General features: G+C 46.7%; 2 protein-coding genes across 3 annotated transcripts in view; both read right to left on the bottom strand.

The window, feature by feature from the left end:
* LOC139250209 (probable E3 ubiquitin-protein ligase HERC3) overlaps nucleotides 1-27,400 on the bottom strand; it is a 116,182-nt gene that overhangs the window by 15,999 nt on the left and 72,783 nt on the right. For both annotated transcript variants that reach the window (XM_070872712.1, XM_070872707.1), the window contains exons 12-20: nucleotides 27,044-27,155; nucleotides 22,397-22,586; nucleotides 20,725-20,888; nucleotides 18,529-18,642; nucleotides 18,397-18,420; nucleotides 17,189-17,278; nucleotides 9,293-9,463; nucleotides 6,388-6,531; nucleotides 2,031-2,197 (exon numbers count right to left, since the gene is read on the bottom strand). In XM_070872712.1, coding sequence (XP_070728813.1) covers nucleotides 2,031-2,197; nucleotides 6,388-6,531; nucleotides 9,293-9,463; nucleotides 17,189-17,278; nucleotides 18,397-18,420; nucleotides 18,529-18,642; nucleotides 20,725-20,888; nucleotides 22,397-22,586; nucleotides 27,044-27,155 — 1,176 coding nt within the window. The remainder of the gene's footprint in view (nucleotides 1-2,030; nucleotides 2,198-6,387; nucleotides 6,532-9,292; nucleotides 9,464-17,188; nucleotides 17,279-18,396; nucleotides 18,421-18,528; nucleotides 18,643-20,724; nucleotides 20,889-22,396; nucleotides 22,587-27,043; nucleotides 27,156-27,400) is intronic.
* Nucleotides 338-850, bottom strand: LOC139250250 (small ribosomal subunit protein uS17-like). Its single transcript, XM_070872752.1, has one exon. It carries the CDS (start codon nucleotides 831-833, stop codon nucleotides 357-359), a length of 477 nt encoding a protein of 158 aa, XP_070728853.1. The 5' UTR covers nucleotides 834-850; the 3' UTR covers nucleotides 338-356.

The following is a 27,400-nucleotide window of genomic DNA, read 5'->3' as shown; positions in this document are numbered from 1 at the left end:
ACCAAGTTATTATCTTAAATATAATCAAAGAATATGTTTGAAAGCAATTTTTCTTTTCAAGTTACGTTTTAAAACGTTGCCCAATTGTGCTGGTTCAGGGCAGATTTTGTGTTTGGCGATATGCAAATGAGTTTGAGTGGGAACCCGACAAGGTTCCACATAAAAGGTTACTGCACAAGATAAAAGTTCACGGGGTTGGGGGTAATATATTAGCATGGATAGAGGATTGGCTAACTAACAGAGAAGAGGGAGAGTCGGGATAAATGGTTCATTGTCTGGTTGGCAACCAGTAACCAGTGGGATGCCGCAGGGATCAGTGCTGGGTTTACTGTGGTTAATTCACCTTACAATCACACTTAGAATTTCGGGAACTGTTTCTTGGCTCCGGCAGCCTTGGTGACTTTGAGGACATTGAAGCGCACGGTCTTGCTGAGGGGCCGACACTCCCCCATAGTCACACTGTCTCCATTCTGCACATCCCTGAAGCAGGGGGACAGGTGCACAGATACGTTCTTGTGTCGCTTCTCAAAGCGGTTGTATTTCCTGATGTAGTGCAGGTAGTCCCTGCGGATCACGACGGTCCGCTGCATCTTCATCTTGGTCACAACACCTGACAGGGTCAGTCCTCGGATCGACACGTTCCCGGTGAACGGACACTTCTTGTCAATGTAGGTTCCATCGATGGCCTCTCGCAGAGTCTTGTGGCCCAGGCCCATGTTGCGATAGTAACGGGGAAGCTTCTCCTTACTGCCCTCGCCCACCAGTGCCCACTTCTTGTTCTGGAAGATGGTGGGCTGCTTCTGGTAAGCTCGCTCGGTCTGTGTGTCCGCCATGTTGTTGTTGCCGCTTTCCGGGACCCCAACTATTTACAATCTGTATTAACGACTTGGAAGAAGGGACTGAGTGTAATGTAGCCAAGTTTGCTGATGATACAAAGATGGGAGGAAAGGGAATGTGTGAGGAGGGAAAATCTGCAAAAGGACATCGACAGGCTAAGTGAGTGGGCAAAAATTTGGCAGATGGAGTACAATGTTGGAAAGTGTGAGGTCATGCACTTTGGCAGAAAAAAATCAAAGAGCAAGTTATTATTTAAATGGAGAAAGATTGCAAAGTGCTGCAGTACAGCGGGACCTGGGGGTACTTGTGCACAAAAGAATAGTATGCAGGTACAGCAAATGATCAGGAAGGCCAATGGTATCTTGGCCTTTATTACAAAGGGGATGGAGTATAAAAGCAGGGAAGTCTTGCTACAGCTATACAAGGTATTGGTGAGGCCACACCTGGAATACTGCGTGCAGTATAGGTTTCCATATTTATGAAAGGATATACTTGCTTTGGAGGCAATTCAGAGAAGGTTCACTAGGTTGATTCCGGGGATGAGAGGGTTGACTTATGAGGAAAGGTTGAGTAGGTTGGGCCTCTACTCATTGGAATTCAGAAGAATGAGAGGTGATCATATCGAAATGTGTAAGATTATGAGGGGGCTTGACAAGGTGGATACAGAGAGATGTTTCCACTGATGGGAGAGACTAGAACTAGAGGGCACGATCTTAGAATAAGGGCCGTCCATTTAAAACAAAGACGAGGAGAAATTTCTTCTCTCAGAGGGTTGTAAATCTTGGAATTCACTGCCTCAAGAGAGCTGTGGAAGCTGGGACATTGAATACATTTAAGACAGAAATAGACAGTTTCTTAACCAATAAGGGGATAAGGGGTAATGGGGAGCGGGCAGGGAAGTGGAGCTGAGGCCAAGATCAGATCAGCCATGATCTTATTGAATGGCGGAGCAGGCTCGAGGGGCCGTATGGCCTACTCCTGTTCCTATTTCTTATGTAAATAAAAAACACTTGTCGAAACGCACGCAATTTGTGCCCGGATCGGCAATTGGGCTCAAAGCGGAAACTCTACCCCAATGTCCTTCGCGGTTTGGAAAGAGGTCGGCCGAGCTTCCAGTATCGAAACTGAAGGAAAACTGCCACTAAGGGATAGGGACGCAAGACGTCAGACAACACCTTGCGTGAGACACTCACCTGCCCTCCGTGGGTGAGAGCTGCTTCAGGTCCTCCAGAGAGGGCTTCACGTTCAGCAGTTTTTTGTAGAGTATGAGCGGAAATTGCAGATCTACCACTGTGAAGTTGTAGATGGCCAGGCCACACAGGATCCCAATCAGGTGGAACCAGTTCAATTCCACAAAGGTCTGGGGTGTGGGAAAGGAGAGGAAGAACACATCAGGCAAAATGCTTTTAGTTCAAACACGCTGCAGTTCATAGAAACATAGAAAATAGGAGCAGTAGTAGGCCATTCGGCCCTTCGAGCCTGCACCGCCATTCAATATGATCATGGCTGATTCTCTATCTCAACACCATATTCCTGCTTTTTCCTCATACCCCTTGATGCTTTTTGTGTCTAGAAATCTATCTGTCTCCCTCTTAAATATATTCAGTGACTTGGCCTCCACAGCCTTCTGTGGTAGAGAATTCCACAGGTTCACCACCCTCTGAGTGAAAACATTTCTCCTCATCTCGGTCCTAAATTTCCTACCCCGTATCCTGAGACCGTGACCCCTTGTTCTAGACTTCTCAGCCAGGGGAAACATCCTCCCCACATCCAGTCTATCCAACCCAGTCAGAATTTTATAAGTTTCAATGAGATCCCCTCTCATTTGTCTAAATTCTAGTGAATACAGGCCTAGTCGACCCAATCTCTCCTCATACGACAGTCCTGCCATCCCAGGAATCAGTCTGGTGAACCTTCGCTGCACTCCCTCTATGGCAAGTATATCCTTTCTTAGATAAGGAGACCAAAACAGCACACAATACTCCAGGTGTGGTCTCATCAAGGCCCCTTATAACTGTAGTACGACATCCTTGCTCCTGTACTCAAATCCTCTTGCAATGATGGCCAACATACCATTTGCCTTCCTAACTGCTTGCTGCACCGGCATGTTTGCTTTCAATGACCGGTGTACAAGGACACCCAGGTCCCTCTGTACATCGACACTTCCCAAGCCATCACCATTTAAATAATACTTTGTCCTTATGTTTTACTGCATTTGCCATGTGCTTGCCCACTCACTTGCCCACTATCTAAATCACCTTGCAGCGTCTTTGCATCCTCCTCACAGCTCACAATCCCACCTAGTTTTGTGTCGTCTACATTGTTCTACACATCGCTAACGGGGCAAGAGTAATGGCATCAGCAATACAGTTACGCAACCTCTAAACAACGCACTGATAACCAGGCCCACGTTCCTGCCAGATCATTCACCGTCTCTTACTCCTGCTACCCCCCCATTCCCCCCCACTGCCCCACCATGACACTAAACTCTTAGGGGAAGAAATTGGTCCTTTGCGCCTCCCATTAGCGTCTCCGGCGGACGATAACTGGATGCTAACGGCTTTCCAACCGGGCGGAATTAACGACGCCCGCGAACTTGCCTTGCTAGTTAGCACTGGCGGTAAACCTTAACGCTGCGATCTCCTGCGGCAAGCCCGTCCCACCCACCCTTTCCTTCAACGACTGTCTGTCCCACCTGTGACAGGGACTGTGGTTCTCGTATCGGACTGTTCAGCCACCTAAGGACTCATTTTTAGAGTGGAAGCAAGTCTTCCTCGATTCCGAGGGACTGCCTATGATGATGATGATGGAGCGCTAAACCGGAAGTTTGTGTCCACGGGAACTGGGTAACACCCGGCAAATTCTATCCCGTAGTTCCACACAGAGACGCAGCAAGGACTGTGCTGTACATCCCTTCAATGTTCCTGGTATCCGGGAGCAGGTAAAGCAACCCGACACTCAACTCCACTGGACAGGCCAAGCTGACTCCAGATCTTCCTTCACAGACCTGTAGGACACCGGTTCACACGGAATGGAATGTCAGGCATGGCCTGTTGATGGCCATCGGTGTCACAAAGCATTAATCCCTTTAAACGATCTAACTGCAGCTTTGCTTATTTAAAAACATTTTTTTTAATTAATTTTGTCACATTGGCTTCCGTTCCATCTGCAGGTGGGATCTGTAACTCTCTCATTACAAAAGTACTTCATTGGCTGTAAAGCGCTTTGGGACGTCTTGAGGTCGTGCAAGATGCTATATAAATGCAAGGTTTTTTTGCTGATATCGCCCGCTTTTCACTGTCGCCCACAGTCACAGTGACTCCCCTTTATGCCCAGCTCTCCAAAGCAAGAGTTTAGGAAGTAGGACCCGGGCTGAGTTTTGGAAATCTGTATCATAGAAACATAGAAAATAGGTGCAGGAGTAGGCCATTCGGCCCTTCGAGCCTGCACCACCATTCAATAAGATCATGGCTGATCATTCCCTCAGTATCTCTTTCCTGCTTTCTCTCCATACCCCTTGATCCCTTTAGCCGTAAGGGCCATATCTAACTCCCTCTTGAATATATCCAATGAACTGGCATCAACAACTCTCTGCGGCAAGGAATTCCACAGGTTAACAACTCTCTGAGTGAAGAAGTTTCTCCTCATCTCAGTCCTAAATGGCCTACCCCTTATCCTAAGACTGTGTCCCCTGGTTCTGGACTTCCCCAACATCGGGAACATTCTATTCGCATCTAACCTGTCCAGTCCTGTCAGAATCTTGTATGTTTCTATGAGGTCGCCTCTCATTCTTCTAAACTCCAATATATAAAAGCCCAGTTGATCCAGTCTCCCCTCATATGTCAGTTCTGCCATCCCAGGAATCAGTCTGGCGAACCTTCGCTGCACTCCCTCAATAACAAGAATGTCCTTCCTCAGACTAGCAGACCAAAACTGAACACAATATTCCAGGTGAGGCCTCACCAAGGCCCTGTACAACTGCAGTAAGACCTCCCTGCTCCTATACTCAAATCCCCTAGCTATGAAGGCCAACATACGATTTGCCTTCTTCACCGCCTGCTGTACCTGTATGCCAACTTTCAATGACTGATGAACCATGACACCCAGGTCTCGTTGCACCTCCCCCTTTCCTAGTATGCCACCATTCAGATAATATTCTGTCTTCGTGTTTTTGCCCTTAAAGTGGATAATCTCACATTTATCCACATTATACTGCATCTGCCATGCATTTGCCCACTCACCTAACCTGTCCAAGTCACCCTGCAGCCTCCTAGCGTCCCGGTCACAGTTCACACCGCCACCCAGTTTAGTGTCATCTGCAAACTTGGAAATATTACACTCAATTCCTTCATCTAAATCATTAATGTATATTGTAATGAGCTGGGGTCCCAGCATTGAGCCCTGCGGCACTCCACTAGTCACTGCCTGCCATTATAAAAAGGACCCGTTTATCCCAACTCTCTGCTTCCTGTCTGCCAACCAGTTCTCTATCCTCGTCAGTATATTACCCCCAATACCATGTGCTTTGATTTTACACAACAGTGGATGGTTTGGGGTTTGGGTGGATCTGGATTTTTTTTATGAACTGACTGGTTCGGAGGCTGCAATGGGAGGCACTTTTGTGCAGTGGGGAGAGTGATCAGGAGCATGAGCTCTACTTACCCCTCCTTCAACTCGGGCACCGGGACCAGCTGCAATCTCCTAATGACTACCCTGCTGGAGATCAATAAACTTCGCACAAAGAAAGAATCAAAGCCACGAGCCTCCCGATCTGTACACTTCAGTACCACAGCTGGCGATGTGTTCTCCCACTGAGCTGTCTGCTTTTTAATTCTCTCTACACCTCTCTCTCTCTTACACACACGCTCTCCCTCTCTCTCCCTCCATTGACCCTGTCCCATTCTGCAGCTGGGATCTGTAGCTCTCATTATGATAGTGACCGTTATGTTTGCAGTCCGACATCACAAACACACAGGCTGTAAGATGGCTGATAACTTCAGGAAGCCTGTCACGTGACTTGCACCCTCTTTATTGTTGTAAACAGCAATGGCTGCAATGCCACAGTAGTCCACGGAGTGGAGCTATTACACATTACACTTCTCCCTCCTTAATGAAGAAGTAATTATAACAAACAATAACTGGCGTGGTTATACAGGTATATAATAAAAAGTATGGACTTCACTCCAAAAGTACTTCATTGGCTGTAAAGTGCTTTGAGACATCTGGGTGGTCATGAAAGGCGCTATATAAATGCAAGTCAGTCATTCTTATTTTTTTCCTTTTCTCGCCCCAAAAAGCGACTGAGGCTGGGGCTCAACTGAAAACTTTAAAACTGAGATTGGTAGATTTTTGGTGGACAAGAGTATTAAGGGTTACAGAACCGAGGTGGGTAGACGGGAGTTAAGATTCAGATCAGCCATGAATGGTTACAGACTTGAGGGGCTGAATGGCCCGCTCCCACTCCTATGTCCGCATATTCATAGTGGCCAAGGGACGCTCAGAATCTTCGGGAGAGTTTCAGAGATGGCTAAAAGCAATAAAGGCACTCACCTTTTCCGAAAACCACAAAAGCCTGGACTGCTCATAATACGTGAACATTCCATACTTGGGATCCAGCAGTTCCTTCAGCAGCAGCAGGAAGAATTCCTTTGTCACACCTCCATCATCCACTGCTTCCTCACCCAGGAACACCACCTGCACCAGCAACAAATCAGCACAATCAGATCTAGGCCGCTTTCCCTCCCCCTGACCCTCCCCCAGCCGTGGCTCAGTGGGCAACACATTCGCCTCCGAGTCAGAAGATTGTGGGTTCAAGTCCCACTCCACGTACTCGAGCACATAAATCTAGGCTGACACACTCCCAATGCAGTACTGAGGGAACGCCGCACTGTCGGAGGTGCCGTCTTTCGGATGAGATGTAAAACCAAGGCCCGGTCTGCCCTCTCAGGTGGATGTGAAAGATCCCATCACGCTGCTTCGAAAATGAGCAGGGGAGTTATCCCCGGTATCCTGGCCAATATTTATCCCTCAATCAACATAACAAAAAAAACAAATTATCTGGTCTTTATCACATTGCTGTTTGTGGGAGCTTGCTGTGCGCAAATTGCCTGCCGCATTTCCTACATTACAACAGTAACTACACTCTACAAGTACTTCATTGGCTGTAAAGCGATTTGAGACGTCCGGTGGTCGTGAAAGGCGCTATATAAATCCAAGTCTTTCTCTTTTAACACAGAAAGAACTTTTAACGTGAAGTCTTTTTAAAAAAAAAGATAAACTGTTTTGTCACAAGTTTAAAGAAAAGGGACCTGGACAAAAAGGTGGTTGATATGCTAAATGGATGCTGTTTCCCACTCGCAGAGATGAAACAATAAGCAATCCATTAGCTTGTCTGGGTAATCGAAAATTACCTCACGCCCTTAGGTGTTGGGAAGTCCTTTTAACCTTGACTGTCCGAGAACAGAGAGGAGCAACAAAAACAGGGACACAGACTACAGATGGGTAGGAGAGAGGTTTAAAACAGGAAGGCTGTGAGGACAGTCAGATTTATAAACAGAGAGTGACTAAGATTTGAGCCAGCTTCAGAGAGTTAGAAGCGCTGGAGGAACTGTTAGAATATATCTTATTTAAGTCAACTGACGTGAGGAATCAACAAGAACAATTTGTATTTATATAGCCCCTTTAACGTAATAAAATGTCCCAAGGCGCTTCACAGGAGTGTTTAAGACCAAACAAATAAATTTGGCACCGAGCCACATAAGGAGAAATTACAGCAGAGCTTGGTCAAAGAGGTAGGTTTTAACGAGCGTCTTGAAGGAGAAAAGAGAGGTCGAGAGGCGGAGAGGTTTAGGCAGGGAGTTCTAGAGCTTGGGGCTCAGGCAACAGAAGGCACGGCCACCCCAATGGTTGAGCGATTATAATCAAGGATGCTCAAGAGGGCAGAATTTGAGGAGCGCAGACATCTCGAGGTGTTGTGAGACTGAAGGCGATTACAGAGATAGGGAGGGGCGAGACCATGGAGGGATTTGCAAACAAGGATGAGAATTTGGAAATTGAGGTGTTGCTTAACTGGGAGCCAATGTAGGTCGACAAGCACAGGGGTGATGGGTGAGTGGGACTTGATGCGAGTTAGGATACGGGATGCCGAGTTTTGGATGACCTCACGTTTCTGTAGGGTAGAATGTGGGTAACAAAGGCATGGATGAGGGTTTCAGCAGCAGATGAGCTGAGGCAGGGGCGGAGACGGGGCGATGTTACGGAGGTAGTTTTAGTTATGCCGCGGATTTATTGCCGGAATCTCATTTCAGGGTCAAACATGACACCTAGGTTGCGAACAGTCTGGTTCAGCCTCAGACAGATGCTGGGGAGAGGGATGGAGGCAGCGACTCGGGAACGCAGTTTGTGGCCTGTTCTTTGTTGTGTGTCATTAGGCAAAAATAACTTGCACTGAGTCAAGTCGGTCCGATCATAATTGCTGCTTTGCATGTCCACCTTACGCTGAAATAAAACATTGGCCCCGAATTCCCAGCCTCACCAGGTCCGTACGGAGTGTGTACGGACCCGAGAAGGCATCGCAAAAGCCGGTTTTCAGCGCACAATGCGCATGCGCTGAAAACCGGCTTTTCCGATCTGTCAAGCTGGAGCTCGACAGATCCAAAGCATCTCGGGAGCGAGGACAGTTGCAAGGACAAGACTGCGGGATTTACCCACAGACACATAGCCTACTTTTATAAGCGTAAGAGTTTTAAAACACACTTAAAATATAAAAAGTAAAATTTTTAAAAACACATTCTTTTTTAAAAAACCCCTGCCCACTATGTTAAATTTATTTTAAAGCATAATTAAAAAAGTGAAAAAAAAATTGGAAAATTAATGTTCAATATGTAGTGTAGTTTTTCTATCTTTTATTAATGTTTTGTGTGTGTTTTTTTTGGGGGGGGGGTTCTCCTTCATAATGGGAACTCCAACTTACGGAGTTCCCATTATTATGAACGAGAACATACTTTACCTTGATTGGCTGCCCAGAGCCATGTGATTGCAGCTCCAGCCCTGCGCACATCCCGACGCGCACGCGCTGCGACGCGCAGTCAGTGGAGGCCTCAGGACCGGGAACTCGCGTAGGCGTAGCAGCTTCAGGTAAGTGCGCTTCCAATTTGTAGAATCCAGTCGGGGGCCCGCGGGAAGAAGAAATCGGGATTTCTGGGCCATTATAGTATTGTATCCGTCCCTGCCTCGCCAAATGTTCGTTCAGTCCGGATCACCAGGAATTGCACTACTGTCCGACGTGAACCCACGACCTTCTGTCTCGGAGTCGCGAGTGCAGCCAACCGTGCCGAGGCCGACACCTGGACCCAAAGGACCACGTCCCGGACACCCCCTGAACATTTAGTCAATTAGAATGTAAGGTGCGATAATCTGAGTCCGTTCACCACACCGACTGCAGCAATCCCCTTACCTTCAGAGGCTTTTTCAAGTCCACATCTGAATGAATGCTCAGCTCCCGCAAGGCGTCGCTGACCAGGTTCGTCCGCTGGACATGGAGGACAAGGAAGGGGCTGCTGGTCAGGAATGGCCCCAGTGTGAGCAGCATGAAGATGTTCTCCAGACTCGTCCTGTTCACTGCGATCTGTACGACAGAGGAGACAGCTTCAATCCCTCTTCATTAACCATCTTCAGTTTAGAGTTCAGAAGAACGAGAGGTGACCTCATTGAAGCATACTAAATTCTTACAGGGCTTGACAGGGTAGATGCAGGGAGGATGTTTCCCCTGGCTGGGGAGTCTAGAACCAGGGGTCACAGTCTCAGGATAAGGGGTCGGCCATTTAGGACTGAGATGAGAAGAAACTTCTTCACTCAGAGGGTGGTGAATCTTTAGAATTCTCTTCCCCAGAGGGCTGGGGAGGCTCAGTCTTTGAGTATATTCAAGACAGAGATCGATAAATTTTTGAATACTAAGGGAATCACAGCATTGGAAAGTAGAGTTGAGGTAGAACATCAACCATAAAAACATAGAAACATAGAAAATAGGAGCAGTAGTAGGCCATTTGGCCCTTTGAGCCTGCACCACCATTCAATATGCACCACCATTCAATATGACCATGGCTGATCCTCTATCTCAACACCATATTCCCGCTTTTTCCCCATACCCCTTGATGTCTTTTGCGTCCAGAAATCTATCCATCTCCTTCTTAAATATATTCAGTGACTTGGCCTCCACAGCCTTCTGTGGTAGAATATTCCACATGTTCACCACCCTCTGAGTGAAAAAATTTCTCCTCATCTCGGTCCTAAATTTCCTGAGACTGTGACCCCCTTGTTCTAGACTTCCCAGCCAGGGAAAATATCCTCCCCGCATCCAGTCTGTCCAACCCAGTCAGAATTACACGTTTCAATGAGATCCCCTCTCATTCTTCTAAACTCTAGTGAATACAGGCCTCGTCGACCGAAACTCTCCTCATATTGAATGGCGGAGCAGGTTCGAGGGGCTGTATGGCCTAATCCTACTCCTAATTCTTATGTTCTTATTAACCTTTACACTGCTCTAGCCGTTAGCCCTCCAACTCTACCCTCTTACGCATCTCCTACACCCTTCGCCCCACCAGTAATGGTCATGCCTGTAGCCGTCTTGGAATTCCCTGTTTAAACTCTGGTGCCCGTGCCTGAACTCGCACCAAGTCCCGTTCACCCATCACCCCTGTGCTCTCTGATCTACATTGGCTCCTGATACCGAATACCTCCATTTAAAAATTCCCATCCTCGTGTTCAAATCCCTCCACGGCCTCGCCCCTCTACCTATCTCTATAACCTCCTCCAGCCCTACAACCCTCCAAGAACTCTTTTTCTCCAAATTTTCCCTGTTGTACATCCTCCCCCCACCGCGCCCCACTTCCTTCACACCAGTATTGGCGGCCTTGCCATCAGCTATCTAAGCCCCAAGCTCTGGAATTCCCTCACTAAACCTCTCCACCTCTCTGTCCTCCATTGAAACACTCCTTAAAGCCTGCCTCTATGACTTAGCTTTTAGTCACCTTCTCCTAATATCTCTTATCCGGCTCAAATTTTCTTTGATGACGCTTCTGTGAAGCGCCTTGGTATGTTTTCCTGCGTTAAAGGTGCTATAAAAATGCAAGTTGTTGTTGTTGCTGGTACCTTTACATCGGAACATAAAAACTGGAGCAGGCCATTCAGCCTCTCGATCCTGTTCTGCCATTCAGTTAGATCCTGACTGAGCTGTACCTCCATTTACCTGCCTTTGCTCCATAATCTCATTAAACCCTTTCTCAACAAAAATCTATTGATCTCAGTCTTGTAAATTTCAATTGCCCTCCAGAATCCACAGCATTTTGAGGGACGGGGGGGGGGGGGGGGGGGGGAGGGGAACGAGCTTCCAGATTTCCACTACCCTTTGCGTGAAAAGGTGCTCCGATTTCACTCCTAAATGGCCACGCTCTCATTTTAAGATTACGCCACCTGTAGTGGGTAGCACACTCTCCTCTGAGTCAGAAGGTTGTGGGTTCAAGTCCCACTCTAGAGACTTGAGCACAAACATCTAGCCTGTCACTCTAGTGCAGTGCTGAGGGAGTGCTGCACTGTCGGAGTTACCGTCTTTCCAATGAGACGTTAAACTGAGGCCTCGCCTGGTCTCTCAGGTGAATGTAAAAAATCCCATGGCACTATTTCGAAGAGCAGGGCAGCTATCCCCAGTGTCCTGCCCAATATTTATCCCTCAATCAACATAACAAAAAAACAGATTATCTGGTCATTATCATATTGCTGTTTGTGTGAGCTTGCTGTGCGCAAATTGGCTGCCGCGTGTTCCACATTACAACAGTGACTACACTCCAAAAGTACTTCATTGGCTGTAAAGTGCTTTGAGACGTCCGGTGGTCGTGAAAGGTGCTATATAAATGCAAATCTTTCTTTCTTTCTTATTCTGAAGATTACTTCACATATTCAAAAAGCAGCACCCCCGCCCCCCAATAAAACTTGCAGATGCCAGAAATCTAAAATAAAAATAGAAACTCTGGAAAGACTCCGGTCAGTCAGTGTGTTACGTAGAGAACAGACAAGTTAACATTTCGTGGGAAAATCCTTCTTCAGCACTTTGTCATCATTCTCTGCTGTATTCTACATCCCACTCCCAGCCAGGCAATGCAGCAATAGAACCTATGTGAAAAATGCACTCCTCAAGCTTACGAGAATCCATCACAATTGTTCATTGTTCAGGTTTCATTTGTCATCTGCAATGATTATCCCGGCTATTAGCGTGCATCATAGACTCATCATCATCATCATTATAGGCGATCCCTCGAAACAAGGATAGAAACATAGAAAATATGTCCAGGAGTAGGCCATTCAGCCCCTCGAGCCTGCACCACCATTCAATAAGATCATGGCTGATCATTCCCTCAGTACCCCTTTCCTGCTTTCTCTCCATACCCCTTGATCCCTTTAGCCGTAAGGGCCATATCTAACTCCTTCTTGAATATATCCAACGAACTGGCATCAACAACTCTCTGCAGTAGGGAATTCCACAGGTTAACAACTCTCTGAGTGAAGACGTTTCTCCTCATCTCAGTCCTGAATGGCCTACCCCTTATCCTAAGACTGTGTTCTCTGGTTCTGGATTTCCCCATCATCGGGAACATGCTTCCCGCATCTAACCTGTCCAGTCCCATCAGAATCTTTTAAGCTTCTATGAGATCCCCTCTCATCCTTCGAAACTCCAGTGTATAAAAGCCCAGTTGATCCAGTCTCTCCTCATGTCAGTCCCGCCATTCCGGGAATCAGTCTGGTGAACCTTCGCTGCACTCCCTCAATAGCAAGAACGTCTTTCCTCAGATTAGGAGATCAAAACTCAACACAATATTCCAGGTGAGGCCTCACCAAGGCCCTGTACAACTGCAGTAAGAGCTCCCTGCTCCTATACTCAAATCCCCTAGCTATGAAGGCCAACGTACCATTTGCCTTCTTCACCGCTTGCTGTACCTGTATGCCAACGTTCAATGATTGATGAACTATGACACCCAGGTCTCGTTGCACCTCCCCCTTTCCTAATCTGCCGTCATTCAGGTAATATTCTGCCTTCGTGTTTTTGCCCCCAAAGTAGATAACCTCATATTTATCCACATTATACTGCATCTATCATGCATTTACCCACTCACCTAACCTGTCCAAGTCACCCTGCAGCCTTTTAGCATCCTCCTCACAGCTCACATCGCCACCCAGTTTAGTGTCATCTGCAAACTTGGAGATATTACACTCAATTCCTTCATCTAAATCATTAATGTATATTGTAAAGAGCTGGGGTCCCAGCACTGAGCCCTGCAGTACCCGATTAGTCACTGCCTGCCATTCTGAAAAGGACCCGTTTATCCCAACTCTCTGCTTCCTGTCTGCCAACCAGTTCTCTATCCACGTCAGTACATTACCCCCAATAACACGTGCTTTAATTTTGCACACCAATCTCTTGTGTGGGACCTTGTCAACTGCCTTTTGAAAGTCCAAATACACCACATCCACTGATTCTCCCTTGTCCACTTTATTAGTTACATCCTCAAAAAATTCCAGAAGATTTGTCAAGCATGATTTCACTTTCATAAATCCATGCTGACTTGGACTGATCCTGTCCCTGCTTTCCAAATGCGCTGCTATTTCATCTTTAATAATTGATTCCAACATTTTCCCCACTACTGATGTCAGGCTAACCGGTCTGTAATTACCCGTTTTCTCTCTCCCTCCTTTTTTAAACAGTGGGGTTACATTAGCTACCCTCCAGTCCATAGGAACTGATCCAGAGTCGATAGACTGTTGGAAAATGATCACCAATGCATCCATTATTTCTATGGCCACTTCCTTAATATTCTGGGATGCAGACTATCAGGCCCCAAGGATTTATCGGACTTCAATCCCATCAATTTCCTTAACAAAATTTCCCGCTTTATAAAGATAGCCTTCATTTCCTCCTTCTCACTAGACCCTCGGTCCCCTAGTATTTCCGGAAGGTTATTTGTGTCTTCCTTCGTGAAAACAGAACCAAAGTATTTGTTTAACTGGTCCGCCATTTCTTTGTTCCCCATTATAAATTCACCTGAATCTGACTGCAAGGGACCTACGTTTGTTTTCACTAATCTTTTTCTCTTCACATATCTATAGAAGCTTTTGTAGTCAGTTTTTATGTTCCCAGCAAGCTTCCTCTCGTACACTATTTCCCCCCTCCTAATTAAACCCTTTGTCCTCCTCTGCTGTATTACAAAATTCTCCCAGTCCTCAGGTTTGCTGCTTTTTCTGGCCAATTTATATGCCTCTTCCTTGGATTTAACACTATCCTTAATTTCCCTTGTTAGCCACGGTTGAGCCACCTTCCACGTTTTATTTTTACTCCATGACTTGCTTCCATGCCAAAAATGATAAGTTCACAGGTGTTCCAATGTAGAACCTAAAATTCCAGGTCTTGAACTACATCCTGAAGGGTGAAAGATGCCTGTGCGTGGATTTTTTTAACGTGTGGTGACCGTTGCACTCCAGCCACGACACGGGCTTGACAGAGCTAGGTCTTGGTCCAGTGGCAAGGATTACCCAAGACGACTGGAGACCTGCTCTGCTACACAGACCTAGTGCGCACACATATCGCAGTGTGGGCTGGCCTGTGCTGCCCCTGGGCTGGACTTATACGGTACTGAATGAGGCCATTCAGCCCATCGTGCTGGCTCTTCAATAGTGCTGTCCCATTGTCCTTTATAAAGGAAGAGGTAGCAGGACATTTAGAAAATCATAATACAGTCAAGCAGAGTCAGCATGGTTTTATGAAAGGGAAATCATATTTGACAAATTTGCTGGAGTTCTTGAGGATGTAACGATCAGGGTGGATAAAGGGGAACCAGTAGATGTCATGTATTTGGATTTCCAGAAGGCATTCGATAAGGTGTCACATAAAAGGTTACTGCACAAGATAAGAGCTCACGGGGTTGGGGATAATATATTAGCATGGATAGAGGATTGGCTAACTAACAGAAAACAGAGAGTCAAGATAAATGGGTCATTTTCAGGTTGGCAAACTGTAATTAATGGGGTGCCACAGGGATCAGTGCTGGGGCAACTATTTACAATCTATATTAATGACTTGGATGAAGGGACCAAGTGTACTGTAGCCAAATTTGCTGATGATACAAAGGTAGGCAGGAAAGCAAATTGTGTGGAGGATGCAAAGGATATGCAAAGGGATATAGACAGGCTAAATAAGTGGGCAAAAATTTGGCAGATGGACTATAAAGTGGAAAAATGTACGGTTATCCACTTTGTAAAAATAAAAAGCAAATTAATATTTAAATGGGGAGAGATTACAAAATGCAGGATCTGGGGGTTTTTGTGCATGAAACACAAAAAGTTAGCGTGCAGGTACAGCAAGTAATAAGGAAGGCAAATACAATGTTGGCCTTTATTGTAAGCGGGATGGAGTATAAAAGTAAAGAAATCCTGCTACAACTGTACAGGGTATTGGTGAGACCACACCTGGAATACTGCTTGCAGTTTTGATCCCCGTATTTAAGGAGGGATATACTTGCATTGCAGGCAGTTTAGAGAAGGTTCACGAGGCTGATTCCTGAGATGAGGGGGTTGACTTATGAAGAAAGGTTGAGCCTATACTCATTGGAGTTTAGAAGAATGAGAGGGGAACTTATTGAAACGTATAAGATTCTGAGGGAGCTTGACATGATAGATGCAGAGAGGTTGTATTCCCTTGTGGGGGAATCTAGAACTGGGGGACATAATTTCAGAAAAAGGGGCCACCCATTTAAAACGGAAATGAGGAGGAATTTCTTCTCTCAGAGGGTTGTGAATCTGTGGAATTCTCTACCCCAGAGAGCTGTGGAGGCTGGGTCATTGAATATAGTTGAGGTGGAGATAGTCAGATTTTTGATTGACAAGAGAGTCATGGGTTATGGGGAGCGAGCAGGGAAGTGGAGTTGAGGCCAAGATCAGATCAGCCGTGATCTTATTGAATGGCGGAGCAGGCTCGAGAGTTAAATGGCCTATTCCTATTCCTTATATTTCTTATAATTAGTCCCACTCCCCTGCTCTTTCCCCATATCCCTGCAAATTTTTCCTTTAAGTATGTATACAATTCCCTTTTGAAAGTTACTATTGAATCTGCTTCCACCACCCTTTCAGGCAGCCCATTCCAGATCATAACTCGCTGCGTTAAAAAAATTCTCCTCATCTCCCTCTCTGGTTCTTTTGCCAATTATCTTAAATCTGTGTCCTCTGGTTGCCGGTGGAAACAGCCTAGCAAAACCCTTCATATTTTTCGACACCTCTATTAAATCCTCACCCCCTCCATAACCTTCTCTGCTCCGAGGAGCACAATCGCAGCTCCTCCTGTCTCTCCATCTGCAGGAGGTCAGGTAGGGCTTACGAATGACACCACGCATGACTTTATAAATATATAAACTAAAGCTGAGGAAGCGGCTCCTGTCTAAAGAGACAACATTGAGCGAGGCAGTAGGCAGAGCGCAAAGGGAGGCAACAGCAGTCCAGGAACGGAGAGGCAAATGACATCACAGAGCAGAATTTTTGTTTTTTTACATTCGTTCCTGGGATGTGCGCGTCGCTGGCAAGGCCAACATTTATTGCCCGTCCCTAACTGCCCTTGAGAATGTGGTGACAAGCTGTGGGATCTTTTACCTCCACCTGATAAGCAGGCAGGGCCTCGGTTTAACGTCTCACCTGAAAGATGGCACCTCCGACAGTGCAGCATTCCCTCAGCACTGCACCGGGAGTGTCAGCCTAGATTTTTGTGCTCAAGTCCCTGACGTGGGACTTGAACCCACGACCTTCTGACTCCGAGGCGAGCGTGCTACCCACTGAGCCGCGTCCAAACGCTTAAGGCGCTCACATGCAATTCTCTTGTCCACTATTTTAATGGATCAGTCAAAAGCTTCCGTTGAAATGGAGAACAAATAGGTTGAGCATTTAGACATTAATCTTCATGTTGTGCTGTTTCAAGGCCTAAGGGAGTTACTTGCTATACAAGAACCGCCACAAAAATTACACGGTGACAGAGCAGAGTCTTTCTAAGAAAGACATTATTTTCCCAGCTAGTGCGACAGGATAGTGCCAGGTGACGGTGCCAGAGGATAGAGAGGAGGGTTAGTGCAAGGGTATAATGAGAGGGGACAATACGACAGGAGGTATTTCAGTGTGAGCCAATCTATTTATAGTTTCAATTCAGCAAAAGATAGTTGAAGGCCTGGCTTGGCTTCTAGTTCTGTGACATTGGTATTGCAGACCTTGTGCTGTGTCTCCCTGTACAACACAGTTACTCTTTACCACTGATCCCAATGCAACATACCTGCATCTGTAAGGCAGCATCTGTCTGTAACATCTTTGTCTTTGCCTGAGCGTTCAAGACGAAGGGGTAGGTGCAGAAAGCAACAGGGACCTGGAACCGATCAGGCAACACATCGTAAGTCAAGGCAGCAAACTACACAAATAGCACATGGGTAAAACCTTGCTCGACTAATGTCTCGATAAGAACATAAGAAATAGGAGCAGGAGTAGGCCATCTGGCCCCTCGAGCCTGCTCCGCTATTTAATAAGATTATGGCTGATCTGATCATGGACTCAGCTCCACTTCCCTGCCCGCTCGCCAAAACCTCTTATCGCTCAAAAACCTATCTCTGCCTTAAATATATTCAATGACCCAGCCTCCACAATTCTCTGGGGCAGAGAATTCCATAGATTTACAACTCTCTGAGAGAAGAAATTCCTCCTCATCTCAGTTTTAAATGGGCGGCCCGTTACTCTGAGACTATGTCCCCTAGTTTTAGTTTCCCCTATGAATGGAAATATCCTCTCTGCATCCACCTTGTCGAGCCCCCTCATTATCTTATATGTTTCGACAAGATCACCTCTCATTCTTCTTAACTCCAACGAGTAGAGGCCCAACCTACTCAACTTTTCCTCATAAGTCAACCCCCTCATCTCCGGAATCAACCGAGTGAACCCTCTCGGAACAGCCTCCAATGTAAGTATATCCTTCCTTAAAAGAAAAACAACCTTAGTCAGCGCCAGCACTCTTCCCGCTGGGTCAGAGGACGTGGGTTCAAGACCCTATTTGGCTCATGATCTAGGCTGACACCTTGGTGCAGTGCTGAGAGGCTGCTTTGTGCTGAGGTGCCGTCTTTATCGGAAGTGACGTTAAACCGAGGCCCCATCTGCCCCCTCAGGTGGACGCGAATGACGCCACTATTCAAAGAAGAGCAGGGCAGTTCTCCGCGGTGTGTCCTGACCAACATTTATCCAACGCCACTGAACAAGGATTATCTGGTGCTTTGTCGCGTGCACTGTATTTGGGATCTTGCTGTGCGCCAGCTGGCCTGCACAAGAGCGGCTGCCCTGCGAGTGCAATCCGTTGACTGCAAAGCGCACTGGGACATCCTGGGGAGGCAACCAGGGTGCTATATAAATGCAAGTTCTTTCTTGCTTTAAAAAAAGGAACACGGTCTGAAGGTCTTTCACACGTACCCAGTTATCCGATCAAAGATGGCGTTTACTTACCTCTGCAATAGCTGGTTGGATTTTCTGTAAAATAAAAACAGACATCTTAGCTACAGAGAAACCGCAAAGAAAAGAAACAGAACAGCATGTTTTAACTTCTCAAAACTGGAAAACTGTGAAAGTATCACTTACTACTCCGGCATGTTGAGATGCCCAGTAAAGATAATCTGTTTCAATGTTGACCAAGTTACTGAGTTCATGAATGTAGAATACGTCATAGTCAACGTGGTTAGCAATGACATTAACCTGTGTGATGAGTAGAGTAAAAGCTTAGTTTAGTCGTACAGTATCGATGGAACGAAGAGTTGTGCTGTGTTTATCGTGTGTTTTAGTCACACGAAACTTAAATACAATGGGGGACAATTTCAACCCTACCCCTCCAATGCAACCAGGCAGGTGGGCAGTTGAGACCACCTGGGTTGTTTACCCACCCTGGAGCTGACTGGTTGCCATCTTCACCTGCTCTCCTAAGCAGGCGGCAAGGGGCACCCGCTCAAAGCCTGCGAGGTCCTTTTTAACATACGCACGCCGGGTCCCAGTGATGTCATTGAGACCCGACTGCAATTTTAACTCGGTGGCCTGAGCAGGAAGCGGCTGGGAGTTACACTGCTAGGTCAACCCAGCCAGGAAGAGGCTCATGGCCAGAAGGAAGCTCAGAAAACATTAAGCTTTTACATTATTTTTCTTATAACCTACCTTGCGGAGTTGGGAGAGGCAGGCGTGTTCCGCCGGGCCCCACAAGGAAAACTCAGTCCTCCTTCCAATTGCAAGACAGCCCGGCAGCTGATCGCGCCAGGCTGCGAGATTTTTCCCATCGCTTTCCCGTCCGGAACTGGCAGCAAGTCAGCCGGTGGGATTTAAGCGAGGCGTGGGCTTCCTTTCCGGAGAAGCGGCTGAGTTTCTAACTCACACTGGTACTCACCCGTGCAAAAATGGCACTGGCCTAAGGCTGGCTGGTTTTCCCTTGGTCCAGATAGGTTACGAAATTGCCGCCAGCAATTATAACCATTTTAATGGACAACAAAGTGGGCTTCAGTACACAATATTTCAGAACTGATCGCTATATTGCTGGTTAACAACTTCAACTTGCATTTATATAGCGCCTGTCACGTAGTAAAACGTCCCAAGGTGCTTCACAGGAGCGTTTATCAAACAAGATTTGGCACCGAGCCACGTAAAGGGATATTAGGGCAGGTGACCAAAAGCTTGGTCAAAGTAGTAGATTTTAAAGCAGCTTTTAAAGCAGCGTCTTAAAGGAGCAAAGACATTTGGAGAGGCGGAAAGGTGTAGGGAGGGAATTCTAGAGCTTAGAGCCTCGGCAGCTGAAGGCACGGCCGCCGATGGTGGAGCGATTAAAATCGGGCAAGAGGCCAGATTAGAGGATTGCAGATATCTCGAACTGGGGGGGGGGGGGGGGGATCGGGATGTAGGGCAGGAGGAGATTGTAGAGATAGGGAGGAGCGAGGGCATGGAGGGACTTGAAAACAAGGGTTTAAATACCAGTTATTAGAGGTTAAAATTCTGAGGGCAGTTTGCATAACCATGGATACTAGTATTCCTTGAGTGTGGAACGTCGAGGGGTGATTTGATCAAGGTGTTTAAAATGTTCAAAGGATTCGATAGGGTAGAGACAGAGAAACTATTTCCTCTGGTAGGGGAGCCAGCTAGTCCAGTGTAAAACTGAGCAGGTAGTAACCTGAAAATAAGCAGATTAAAAAGGTTGCATTAGTTAACCAATGAGGTTCTGGGAACGGACTGGAGGACATCTCCCAACAGATGTGATGGAGATAAGCTTCTTCCATAAAGACATGTATGCTCCTCTTTCAATTCTCACCCCCCCTTCCTCTTCCCCCCCCTTCCTCTCCCACCCCCCCCCCTCCAGAAATGCAAAGAGAATGAAAAGAAAAGACTTGCATTTATATAGCGCCTTTCACGACCACCGGACCTCTCAAAGTGCTTTACAGTCAATTAAATACTTTTGGAGTGTAGTTACTGTTGTAATGTGGGAAACGCGGCAGCCAATTTGCAATGTGATAATGACCAGATAATCTGTCTTTTTTTGTTATGTTGATTGAGGGATAAATATTAGCCCCAGGACACTGGGAATAACTCCCCCGCTCTTCGAAATAGTGCCATGGGATCTTTTACGTCCACCTCAGAGAGCAGATGGGACCTCAGTTTAACGTCTCATCCGAAAGACGGCACCTCCGACAGTGCAACGCTACCTCAGTACTGCACTGGAGTGTCAACATAGAATCTCATGTGCTCAAGTCCCTGGAGTGGCACCGCTGAATGGTAAATTTCTGATCTTTTATTTCCGGTAAGTACCTTGTGCAGCTTTTCCAGAACCTGAAGGGCATCGATGATGTAGTGGCTAAATACGGGAGCCAGAAGTGCGGTCCTCATCCTGGTCAGGAGGTAAACCACCGCATCTTTATACAGATCCACCAGCCGGCAAAAATACCCAGCACCAACCCGACACCACCAGTTATCTGAAAGCAGAAAAGGCGCATTTGTTTATCCATGAATCTGTCCGAAGGATATCGGAGGTCATTCTCACCTTCACCGCCTGGGCAGTGGGCTCTGGTGGAGCGAATCACCCACCCCATTGTAGAGCATGGCTGACTTTTAACCCCCGAGTGACTCCTCATCCTCTGTGATTTCAGTCTCCCTCTGAGCCTCACTTGACCTCCCTCCTCTGAATACACTGCCCCCCGATCCTCTCTAAATCTCTTGCCCCCGCCCCCCCATACAAACTCTCCTATCCATACGCATCCCCTTGACCTTGCCATCTCCCATGCTCCCATGGACTCATGACGAGGCCGTCTCTGACCGCTTCTTTGTATCTCTCACCACCCACAACCCCTAGTCCAGCCTCTCTTCATTCTGTATCCACCCCTGGAAATAACTCTTCCCCCAAGACACTGAGGAACATAGGAGCAGTTGGCCATTCGGCCCCTCATGTCTGTTCCGCCATTCAATGAGATCATGGCTGATCTGTAATGTAACTCCATAGACCCGCCTTTGGCCCATATCCCTGAATATCTTTGGTTAACAAAAAGCTATCAATCTCCTTAAAATTAACTGACCTGGCATCAATTGCCGTTTGCGGAAGAGAGTTTCAAACTTCTACCACCCTTTGTGTGTAGAGATGTTTCCTAATCCTAATTTTTAGTCTATGCCCCCTAGTTCTAGACTACCCAACTAGCAGAAATAGTTTCTGTAAAGTCCTGACCCTGCAGTACAGACTTACTCGAGGCACATGTTGAAGTCAAGGTCACTCTGGACCTGCACCTTTATTTCACAGCTCTCGAGTGCCACACTTGCCTGAGACCTGCCTTTATATACCTGTGTGGGACAGGTATGCAGTGTCTCCTGCAAGTGCACCCCTGGTGGTAAGGTATGCTTGTGGTTACAGGTCATATCTAGTTACAGTCATGTGTAGCATGGTAAGATACAGTTATATACAGTAGTGTGAGATACATGAAAGTTTCTCTCTCTCCACCCTATCTGTTCTGCTTAATAGCCTGAAAACTTCAATCTGATCACCCCTTAACCTTCTAAATTCAAAATAGTGGCTATTTCAACCCAACACAAGGCTGTGACTGTTTCCAGAGAGCTCAGACCAGCTGAACAAGGCAACCATTCAGGTTTGCAGTTGGAATAGAATCACAGAAAAATGACCACACCCAAGGAGGCCATTCGGCCCATCGTGTCCGATTTCAAGCCATTCCCCTCAGCTCCCCAACTTCCCTCAACCCTCCGCCTACCAACGGAAGACAATGGTATAGCAAGACAATTCAAGTCACGGCAGTGACTTCTACACCGAGGTGAACGTGTAAGATCCAACTAACAGCCGTCAAGGTTCTGGTAAATCATTCAAGCTTTACTCTTGGGAGTTAACGTCAACTTCTCGGTTAAAATACCACCTGATAAGTTTGCACCATATTGTGCTCGCTGTTCCTTTCCTTCATCGCCTCCATTTGTGCTCCGTACCTACCCAACACTTTGCTTGGGTTTGCATCCAAATGGAGTATGGCCGCGGCAAATGGAAGTGCAAAGGTCAAATAATTCTTGGAATCTTGGAAGAGGGGAAACGCCGGCAAAATCAAAAAAGCCCTCATGGCCTCAACGTCAGGCGGTGAAGTCGGTAACTGGGAAATCAAACGATTCTCTAAAGTCGCTGTGACCTGAAAAAGGAAAGAAATCCCACGTAACAATTCAATATGGTGTATTAGCGCTATCTTTCCCCTTTGATTGGCGTGGCTCAGTGGGTACTGTTGTGTACACCCTCGCCTCCGAGTCATAAGGTCGCAGGTTCACGTCCCACTCCAGAGACTTGGGCACATAATCTAGGCCGACACGTCTGTGCCATTACTGAGCGAGTGCTGCACTATCGGAGGTGACGTCTTTCAGATGAGACGTTAAACCCTCTCGGGTGGACGTAAAAGATCCCGTGGCAGTATTTTGAAGAAAGAAAGGCTTGCATTTATATAGCGCCTTTCACGATCACTGGACATCTAAAAGTGCTTTACAGCCAATGAAGTACTTTTGGAGTGTTGTAATGTGGGGAACGCGGCACCAATTTGCGCACAAGCAAGCTCCTACAAACAGCAATGTGATAACGATCAGATAATCGTTTTTTTTGTTATGTCGATTGAGGAATAAATAAATAACTCCCCTGCTCTTCTTCAAAATAGTGCCATTGGATCTTTTACGTCCACTTGAGAGACGGGGCCTTGGTTTAATGTCTCATCCGACACTGCAGCACTCCGTCAGCACTGCACTGGTGTGTCAACTTGGGGTTTTTTTGTACTCAAGAGTGGGACTTGAACCCATGACCTTCTGACTCAGAGGCGAGTGTGCTACCCATTCAGCCAAAGCTGAGAAGAGAAAGGGAGTTTTCGCCAGTGTCCTGGACAATATTTATCCTGCAAATGACATAATTAAAACACCCCAGTGCAGTGGCCGCACTGTCGGATTTGCCATCTTTCAGATGAGACATTAAACCGAGGCCCCGTCTGCTCTCTCAGGTGGACGTAAAAGATCCCATGGCACTATTTCGAAGAAGAGCAGGGGAGTTATCTCTGGTGTCCTGGCCAATATTTATCCCTCAATCAACATCACTAAAGGACATTATCTGGTCATTATCATATTGCTGTTTGTGGGAGCTTGCTGTGCACAAATTGGCTGCCGTATTAGGACAGTGACTACACTTTAAAAGTACTTTATTGGCTGTAAAGTGCTTTGGGATATCCTAAGGTTATGAATGGTGTTATCAATGTTCCCTTTAAGCTGTGAGGTCAGGCAGTCACTCTGAGCTTCAGGCAACCCTCGCACCCAGCTTACCGATTCTGCAATACAAAAACTTTCTTATTTTGAACAAAATTAGAGGGACCATTGGGTGCTATATCAATGTAAGTTCTTTCTTTCTAAAGGTGTGTGTGTTTTTAATTATTTCTGTATTTGCTCTGCGTGTCTCTCTATGTATTTTATGCTTTTACCCAATGGAGAAACAGTGGCTTTAGATACCAATTACTGCTTGTTTTAAAGCTATTTCACTCCTGTTGTTTGTAACTAGATGAACATTTGTTCCTGATAATTCTCAGAAGTAAAATTAGACTGAACATAAAGACACGCTCACTCCACTAATTCTGCGTGAGGAAAGTAATGTAATTAGTGGGTAGCCCTGATATGGGAAGTCTGTTCGAGCACTGATCATCCGACACGGACTGAAGAATGACCATCAGAACACACAGTGAATGTGGCTTCACGGTGGCAATGGTACTGGCCAGCACAAGAGCATCAATAGCACCCATACAACAGCCCAAGGCCCATTCACAGCCGGTCTCCCTCCTAACTGTGTGACTCGCTGTTCCACTGACCATTCATGGCCTGCAATGCTGGGGCCGTTGACCCAGCTTTGATTCATAGAAACAGAGAAAATAGGTGCAGGAGTAGGCCATTCGGCCCTTCGAGCCTGCTCCACCATTCAATATGATCATGGCTGATCATGCAACTTCAGTACCTCATTCCTGCTTTCTCTCCATACCCCTTGATCCCTTTAGCCATAAGGACCACATCTAACTCCCTTTTGAATATATCCAATGAACTGGACTCAACAACTTTCTGTGGTAGAGAATTCCACAGGTTCACCACTCTCTGAATGAAGAGGTTTTTCCTCAGCTCGGTCCTAAATGGTTTACCCCTTATCCTTAGACTGTGACCCCTGGTTCTGGACTTCCCCAACATCGATAACATTCTTTCTGCATCTAACCTGTCCAATCTTGTCAGAATTTTATATGTTTCTATGAGATCCCTTCTCATTCTTCTAAATTCCAGTGAATATAAGCCTAGTCGATCCATTCTTTCTTCATATGTCAGACCTGACATCCCGGGAATCAGTCGGGTGAACCTTCGCTGCACTCCCTCAATAGCAAGAATGTCCTTCCTCAGATTAGGAGACCAAAACTGTACACAATACTCAAGGTGTGGTCTCACCAAGACCCTGTACAACTGCAGTAAGACCTCCCTACTCCGATACTCAAATCCTCTCGCTATGAAGGCCAACATGCCATTTGCCTTCTTCACCGCCTGCTGTACCTGCATGCCAACTTTCAATGACTGATGTACCATGACACCCAGGTCTCGTTGCACCTCCCCTTTTCCTAATCTGTCACCATTCAGATAATATTCTGCCTTCCTGTTTTTGCCACCAAAGTGGATAATCTCACATTTATCTACATTATACTGCATCTGCCATTCATTTGCCCACTCACCTAACCTGTCCAAGTCACCCTGCAGCCTCTTAGCATCCTCCTCACAGCTCACACTGCCACCCAACTTAGTATCATCTGCAAACGTGAAGATATTACATTCAATTCTTTTGTCCAAATCATTAATGTATATTGTAAATAGCTGGGGTCCCAGCACTGAACCTTTCGGTACCCCTGGTAGTCCTGCCTGCCATTCTGAAAAGGACCTGTTTATTCCTACTCTTTGCTTCCTGTCTGCCAACCAGTTCTCTATCCACGTCAATACATTACCCCCAATATCATTTGCTTTCATTTTGCACGCTAATCTCTTGTGTGGGACCTTGTCAAAAGCCTTTTGAAAGTCCAAATACACCACATGCACTGGTTTTGCCTTGTCCACTCTACTAGTTACATCCTCAAAAAATTCCAGAAGATTTGTCAAGCATGATTTCCGTTTCATAAATCCATGTTGACTTGGACCGATCCTGTCACTGCTTTCCAAATGCGCTGCTATTACATCTTTAATAATTGATTCCAGCATTTTCCCCACTCCTGATGTCAGGCTAACCGGTCTATAATTCCCTGTTTTCTCTCTCCCTCCTTTTTTAAAATGTGGGGTTACATGAGCTACCCTCCAGTCCATAGGAACCAAGAAAGCATGCCGCTGAAAGAGAGGCGGGGTTGTCTCAGCTTCCAAACAGCAAAAGGTCCCATTAACTATCGCAAGACTTCGTGGAACCATTGGCCCCGTAGACGGCCCACCCTCCCACCCCTCTCCTCTTTCCGAACCATTCAGCCTCCGCTTGGCAGCTGCCCACGGCGGAGATCAGGAACTCGCTGAGCGGGGGAACCCGCAGGTTCCTTTCACGCCGTCTCCGCAAACTGCTTTACTCCAACCGCGGAGCACCCATCCGGTGTACTCTTACACTTCCCGCGCTCTAAGGGTTGTGGCGTTTGTATGCCGCCCGTTACCGCGCGCGCGAGGCGGCTAACGGGAGGCGGCTAATGGGCGGCAAATGCCGACCGCCCTCGGTAAGCGCCGTCGACTCCTCGCCCTAGATTCAGTGGGCTCTTTGGCAGAGGCGCAAAGAGGCAACACTGCACCAGCGAACGCCACCCGCGCGGTGACATCATCCAGCGTGCAACCCCTCTTTGACGCTTCTGTCGCGATATTTGCTTTGTACGGCTGAACACGCGGCCGCACAGCCAGGAAAAAGTTACCCTAACAGAGCGGATCTCGGGCGGAATCGCCCAGAAAGGAAGGTAAGTTTTTCTCTTTATTTATTTCTGCAATTTTTCATTAGTTTTAAGAGTGGGGAAGTGTGTGTGTTTGTGTGTGTGTGTGTGTGTGTGTGTGTGTGTGTATGGGGGGGGCGGGGAGGGGGTGGGAGAAGTTTTAGTTTTTTTTTTCTTCCGTTTTTTTTCCTAGCATGGGTGCAGCCTCCTGTTGGGAAACTCAGTCAGTCTCCTGAGCTCCTGCCCGAGGATGAGTGTGGAACACCACTTTTTAGTGCCGCTCTCTCATCTTTGGCCGTAAAAACTGAATTTAGGACTTTGAGGCCGGACCTAACGCCCGCTGCTAAAATCAGCAATCGGGTGGTGACACCGTTTCAAAAACGGCAGGACTGAATATCGACCCCTAAATCTCTGGGTGAAATTCCTCATTTAGTGACAGGTTTGTATCTTGTGTTCTTGCCCGCTAGGGACTAAGTCGAGACTGATCAACTCACTTCAAGTAGAACCCTCACACTGGGAAAAGTTAAAGAGACTTTCGTACCGTCAGTGTGTTGGGGATTCCAGAAGTCTCGGAAGTCAAAGGGCAACTTGCTCACTTGCTCAAAGACAAGGAACACAAGACAAATGGGCGCCATTCTCTACTGATAAAGCTTTACCTGCTGTAGTAATTTGGAATACGGAGACTTCACCATCTTCTCAAAAAATAAGCTGGCAGCGTTCAAATCAATGCCAGGGTTTCGAGGACTCGTTTTAAAATGTTCATCATTGCTGCAGGGAGAAAATATATATATATTATAGATAAACCTGTCCGTTCTATTCCATCTCTCACCGCCTTGTATTTTACACGACCTCGCAATGTAACTTGCTGTCTGGATCCAGTGCTTTTTGTGCTCATAATTTATAGAGTTAAAGCACCAAATAATCCTCTGCCTCGTCTCTTTATGGATTAGTATTAAGGTGGACAGGGCGGTGCCAGTAACTCAGAGGTGGTGAGTTTACCAGCACTATGGCCA

Source organism: Pristiophorus japonicus, chromosome 2 (assembly GCF_044704955.1).
Source record: "Pristiophorus japonicus isolate sPriJap1 chromosome 2, sPriJap1.hap1, whole genome shotgun sequence".
NCBI lineage: Eukaryota > Metazoa > Chordata > Chondrichthyes > Pristiophoridae > Pristiophorus > Pristiophorus japonicus.
The sequence above is the reverse complement of the archived record's forward strand: the minus strand, read 5'-3'. Positions and strand labels throughout refer to the sequence as shown.